The sequence below is a fragment of the Dipodomys ordii genome, unplaced genomic scaffold, assembly GCF_000151885.1.
Source record: "Dipodomys ordii isolate 6190 unplaced genomic scaffold, Dord_2.0 Scaffold1, whole genome shotgun sequence".
In the NCBI taxonomy this organism is placed as follows: Eukaryota; Metazoa; Chordata; class Mammalia; order Rodentia; family Heteromyidae; genus Dipodomys; species Dipodomys ordii.
In genome coordinates, this window is record NW_012267217.1 from 62,867,858 (window position 1) to 62,873,864 (window position 6,007).

The 6,007-nt window shown below is 40.0% G+C and overlaps 1 protein-coding gene across 1 annotated transcript in view; it reads left to right on the plus strand.

Moving 5' to 3' along the window:
* Dis3l2 (DIS3 like 3'-5' exoribonuclease 2) overlaps positions 1-6,007 on the plus strand; it is a 356,978-nt gene that overhangs the window by 149,503 nt on the left and 201,468 nt on the right. Inside the window, exon 8 of the mRNA XM_013021392.1 lies at positions 4,327-4,574. Coding sequence (XP_012876846.1) covers positions 4,327-4,574 — 248 coding nt within the window. The remainder of the gene's footprint in view (positions 1-4,326; positions 4,575-6,007) is intronic.

A 6,007-nucleotide genomic window follows, 5' to 3' on the forward strand; every position in this document is an offset into this window, starting at 1 on the left:
AGGCACTAGTTGCTAGTGTGAATAGTTCTTTTTTAAATGTATTTTAAACATCTATCTATCTATCTATATATAATATTAATTTGCCTGTATTTGGTTAAAGGTCTAAGTCCTTTTCCTTGAGTATGGTTGTGTTTGGAGTTTTGCATTATGTTCCTTGATTAAACTTTACTTGTAGTGAATTGTTTTGAACTTCAATTTTTTGTTGTTATTTAATTTAAGGCAGAGTAAGGGCTGGAAGTGTAACTCAAGTCATAGAGTACCTCCCTAGCAAGTACAAGGCTCTGAGTTCAAAACCCAGTACTGCCTCCCTCTCAGAAAAGAGAATAAAGTAGAATAAAAATTCAGACAGTGGAAGAACAATATAAATATGGACTCTTGGGACTGAGAATGTGGCTTAGTGGTACAGTGCTTGCCTAGCATGCATGAAGCCCTGTTTGATTCCTCAGTACCACAATAAACAGAAAAAGGCAGAAGTGGTACGGTGGCTTGAGTAGCCTTGAGCAAAAGAAGCTTGCCCAGGCCTTAAGTTCAAGTCCCAGGACTGGCAAAAAGAAAAGGGACCCTTTCTAGAAGTTTTTGTTCCTTTATTAATTTTTTTAGTGCCAATCCTGAGGCTTGAACTCAGGTCAGAGTCTAGGTATTGCCTCTGAACTTTTTTGCTCAAGGTTAGTGTTCTGTCACTTGAGCCACAGCTCCACTTCTGGCTCTTCAATGGTTAATTGGATAAGAGTCTCACACACTTTTCTGACTAAGCTGGCTTCAAACCACAGTCCTCAGATGTCAGACTCCTGAGTAGCAAGGATTATAATGCCAGCACTGGCATTTTTGTTCCATTTTTTAATTGTTTTTATAAAATTCAAGGAGTTGTCAGGTCCATACTTAACTCAAAAAATAAATTTTAGGTAGTGAAGCTGTGGCTCAAGTGGTAAGAGTACTAGCCTTCAGCAAAAAATGCTCAGAGATAGTGCCAAGACCCTGAGTTCAAGCCCCAGGACTGCCCCCTGCCCCCAACAAAAAGGAAGAAAAGTAAATTTTAGTGTCTTCTATAATTTTTGTAAGTATTCAGTATAGTTATCACATGATTATTTTTATATTCTTGTTTAATTGTTTTACATAGTTCTTTTTTTTTGCAAAAAAAAATTTTTTTTTTTTTGGGTCCGGTCGTGGGGCCTAAACTCTGGGCCTGGGCGCTGTCCCTCAGCTCTTCAGCTCAAGGCTAGCGCTCTACCACTTGAGCCACAGCGCCACTTCCAGCTTTTTTTCTTTTTGCTTATATGGTGCTGAGGAATCGAACCCAGGGCCTCAGGCTTGCAAGGCAAGCGCTCTACCACTGAGCCACCTTCCCAGCCCTTTTTGCAAAAATTTTATATGCTGTTGGCATCTTCAAATATGGCTCTTGCTATATAAATAGCTCGTGGTAGCACTTTTCAGCCAAAATGAAGTTCAATCCCTTTATCATTTCTGACTGAATCAAGAACCAGAAAAGGCATTTCAATGTACCTTCCCACATTCACAGGAAGATTGTCTTCCTCTCTTTCCAAAGACCTGAGACAGAAGTACAATGTGCTACTATGCCCATCTATCTGGAGGAATGGTAAGGTCCAGGTTGTGTGAGGATACTGTAAAGGTCAACAGGTTTGTAGGAAGAAGTATGTCATTACATTGAACAGGTACGGCAGGAAAAGGCTAATGGCACCACTCTACATGTAGGCATTCACCCAAGCACGGTGGTTATCACCAAGCTGAGACTGGACAAAGACTGCAAAAAGATCCTGAACTGGAAAGCCACATCCCGGAGAGGAAAACGGCAAATCCAAGGAAGAAACAATTGAGAAGATGTAGGCCATGAAGTAATCTCATATACAACTTTCATTAAAAACTTCTTAAATGAAAAAAAAATCATCTTATAGTGTGAGACTTCCAGTACTAGAGGCTTCTATCAGAATGTTTGCTCTGAGAATCCATGTGACCACCCACCAGCCAGTTGGTTAAGAAACTATCTCTCCTGTATGTAGACATGAAGAATTTGTAATTACACTCTTGTATGTGTTACTCCCATGCCCACTCAGTAGTCTAGGTTTTCACTCCAATAGGTATTTTGAGGACCAACTATTACCAGGCAATATGCAAGATAGGGAAGATAATCCAGTGTTGGGTCTAATTTGTCTTCTTTTTACTTGTCAATTTTCCTTTGGTTGTCTCATGTTTGTTTTTTTTTGACATGAGGAATTTCTAAGTTATGTATATGTCCAAGCACATGCATATGAGATATCTGTGCAGTATAAAAATTTTGACAGAATAGCTTACATTAAACAAACTATCTGACTATACTGGGCCTTGGTCCTTGTGACTGTATCTCTGTCCATGGAACTTGTATTCTTTGATTTGCTACTACTTTCCAAGAATACCTGCATTCTTTCTCTTCCTTTTTTTTTTCCTTTTGGTTAATGTTTCTTAATGAATTCAACCCAAAATTACAAGGTAAAAACAATACTTAATGCAAAATTTATGCTGGAGTCATCTACATGATAACTAACACTGTGTGAATCACAGGTAACACCCTCCTGTTTTCTACTTGGGTGCTGAAGTTAAATCAAGAAGCAAGGACTTGGGGCTGGGAAGGTGGCTCAGTGGTAGAGTGCTTGCCTTGCATGCCTGAGGCCCTGGGTTTGATTTCCCAGCACCACATAAGCAAAAAGGAAAAAAGTCAGAAGTGGCGCTGTAGCTTAAGTGGTAGAGTGCTAGCCTTGAGCTGAAGAGCTGAGGGATAGCGCCCAGGCCCAGAGTTCAGGCCTCACGACCGGACCCAAAAAAAAAAAGAAACCCTTTCCTCCATAAAAAGAAGAGATAACTGAAGGAGAACTTTGAAAGGTGAAGGAAGGCAGGCAAACTAGAGAAATTCCGTAGTGCCTTAACCATCAGAGGATGACCCAGGGAGACTCAGTCCTCTTGCATCTAACACAGAAACACCAGGCAATCTCAACAGTACCTGGAAGTGGAATTGCCTGTGAGCCCTTATGGTAGTAAATGGCCAGAGGAAAGGCCCTCATCTGCCTTAGACCTCCGACTTCTCTCTCTACCAAGAGGTAGCCAATATCTGATTCATTCCAACAAGTGAGATGCCACTGAAAGAAATAACTCAGCTGAGGAAAATTCTTTAGACTGTGGTTCAGAGATTACTGTCTCCCCACCAGAGACACCAACCACGCCAAGAAAATTAAAAAAAAAAAAAGAAATCTTATTGTAATAGCCTGCCCAGTTTGGGACCTTCCTTTTTCTTCATGCAGTATTAACAAGCAGTTTAGTGGTATTAGCCAGGGAGATCCTGCTGTAATTGGTGCGATCCAGGAAGCATCTTCTCCCTGTAGACTAGAGACTCCCTTACATACCCAGAGACACTGGGCAGCCAGGTAATAGAGAGACTCTCACAATAAGAATCCCCAAACAGGAAGTCTCTTTGTCTCTGCAAGCTAGAGATTGTCATTGAGATCACCACTTCTAGGTGACATAGCCCTTCACCTCACAGGCAGAACCAGTAGGACAGTGATAGCCCATGATCACCATATAAACCCCAAAATACCAAAATGATACTGCAAAGGCTCTGAAATGAAATTGTCATTGAATATACAGCCCATCGCAGTAGGCCAGAACCAATACACGATTGCCTTCCAAAACGGAAGATTTTAAGTGTGGCTCAGAGTCTCTTAACATGATAGTCACATAGTCCAGAATGTAATTGAAAGAATCAGGAAATTCACAACTTGAGTGAGGAAAGATATTCAACAACTTCAGTGCCAAGCTATTGAAATTATCTGACAAAGATTATACAGTGGCCATTATAAAGATGCTTTGGCAAGTATTAGAAATCATTTAAGAAAATAGAAAAACTCAGCAAAAATAGAAGTTATTATTGAGAACTGTAACTTATGTTTAATAACAATTGTTAAAAGCACTTGTGTTGTTGATGGGAAGTCATAGTATTGGTCATGTGGGGGAAATACAATGTAGAATAAATATTTGGAGTTGTACTCCCCTGCTGGAGTCTGACACATTTCCATAAGGCAACACTTTGGTTATGAAAACACTTTTATTTATCCAAGTGCTGCAAATGCTGCTTATTAGATATCCATATGCTTATTAGATCCTTACATTGTTGTAATTTAGATATAGATTACTTAGAACATCATTGAGAGACCCTTCATGATGACTCTAAAAACTGCTGGACTCACCTAGGTGATCAGGCAGAAGCTTGCTGACTTCCCAAACTGGTCAACTAATGCTTGTTCTGTAGATGAATAATACTAACTTTATTTTTGATGTTTGCAGGTGGTTTACATCTTGGAGAAAAAACATTCTCGAGCAGCAACTGGCGTTCTCAAACTCTTGGCTGATAAGAACAGTGAACTGTTTAGGAAATATGCCCTGTTTTCTCCTTCAGACCACCGAGTGCCTAGAATTTATGTACCTCTCAAGGATTGTCCCCAGGACTTCGTGACCCGGCCTAAAGATTATGCCAACACACTGTTCATCTGCCGCATCATAGACTGGAAGGAAGACAGCAATTTTGCCCTGGGGTAGGTGATCTCTGGCAAGAAAAACTTTATTGTATAGGAAGAACTCAGTATAAGCAGGCTTTAGATGAGCATTTTTGTAAATCAGATTTTTTTTTTTATGTTAGCCACAGTATTTGATACAGCTTATCCCTAGTTCTTCAGACATCATTGCCCTTAGCATGTAGACAGTCTGGTCTGGGCACTGTCCCTGAGCCTTTTAGTTCAAGGCTGGCACTCATTCACTTGAGCCACAACTCCATTTTCAGCTTTTTTGGTAGTTAATTGGAGATCAGAGTCTTTCAGAGACTTTCTTGCCCAGGCTGTCTTTGAACTGCAATCTTTAAATCTCATCTTCCTGAGTAGAAGTACACACATGAGCCACTGGCACCTGGTTTGTTTTTGGTTTTGTTTTTGATAAAATGTAAGTACATTCTGAGCCTCTGTTCATTTCCTGGTATGTCATAAATAGTTTGTACTTTGGTGCTGCAGAGGGTTCTTTAAAAAAGCCAGTCCTTTTCCTTTCAGATGCCTATATTAAAATATGCAAAATATCATTGCATTCAGGGAACAGGTGGTTTCTTTGTTTTAACATGTGAATATGAAGGCCTATGTGAATGGTATGTTTTGTTGGCATTGATCTTCCAGTGCCAAAGGTTTTTGTGGAAACGGTCAGAAATCAATTTAACTTAAATATCTGTATCTATATCTAGTTATATGATATTGTCTGCTTAAGCTACTTTTCTTGGTGCTGTAACAAGAAGGATTTATTTTGGCTCATGGTTTCAGAGATTTCACTCCACAGTCTTTGGTTCCATTGATTCTGGGCAGAACATCATGGTGGCAGGAACATTTGGCAGAGGCTGCTCACCTCATAATGGATAGAAAGCAGAGAGGAAAGGACTGAGACCAATATCACCTTCAAGGCATGCCCTAGTGACCTACTTCCTCAAGCTAGGCCCCATCTCCTAAAGTTTCTATAGCCTTCCAGAATAGCACTACCAGGTTTGAATTAGGGGTTCAAAACAAACCTGTGGGGTCAGTTCATATTCAAACCACAACATAGTTCTTAGACCATCAAAGATGATACTGTAATACTGGATATAACTAATCTGATGAAATACTGTCTATTTTCCTTCTTGTAACTGGCATTCATTTAGAAAGAAAAGTGGTCCTATTTTAGCTATGTCTCTAGGACTTTATTATAATGTCTCATTTTGCCACACAGGAAATGAAAATATAGGTATATAGTATAGATGAGTTATAGCACAACATGCCAAACCTGAATGTGCTTGCCTTCTGAAATGAAAGGTTTAAGTTATAGTTAAACTGTTAGTCTGGTTTAGTGACTTGCTTACTGGTCGTATAGGACAGACCCTCCTAGAGATGTTCTGTGGCTTTTAGAGCCAGCACTGACTAGATGGCCACCATGTCCTGCCTTTGACAGGTGTGCTCTT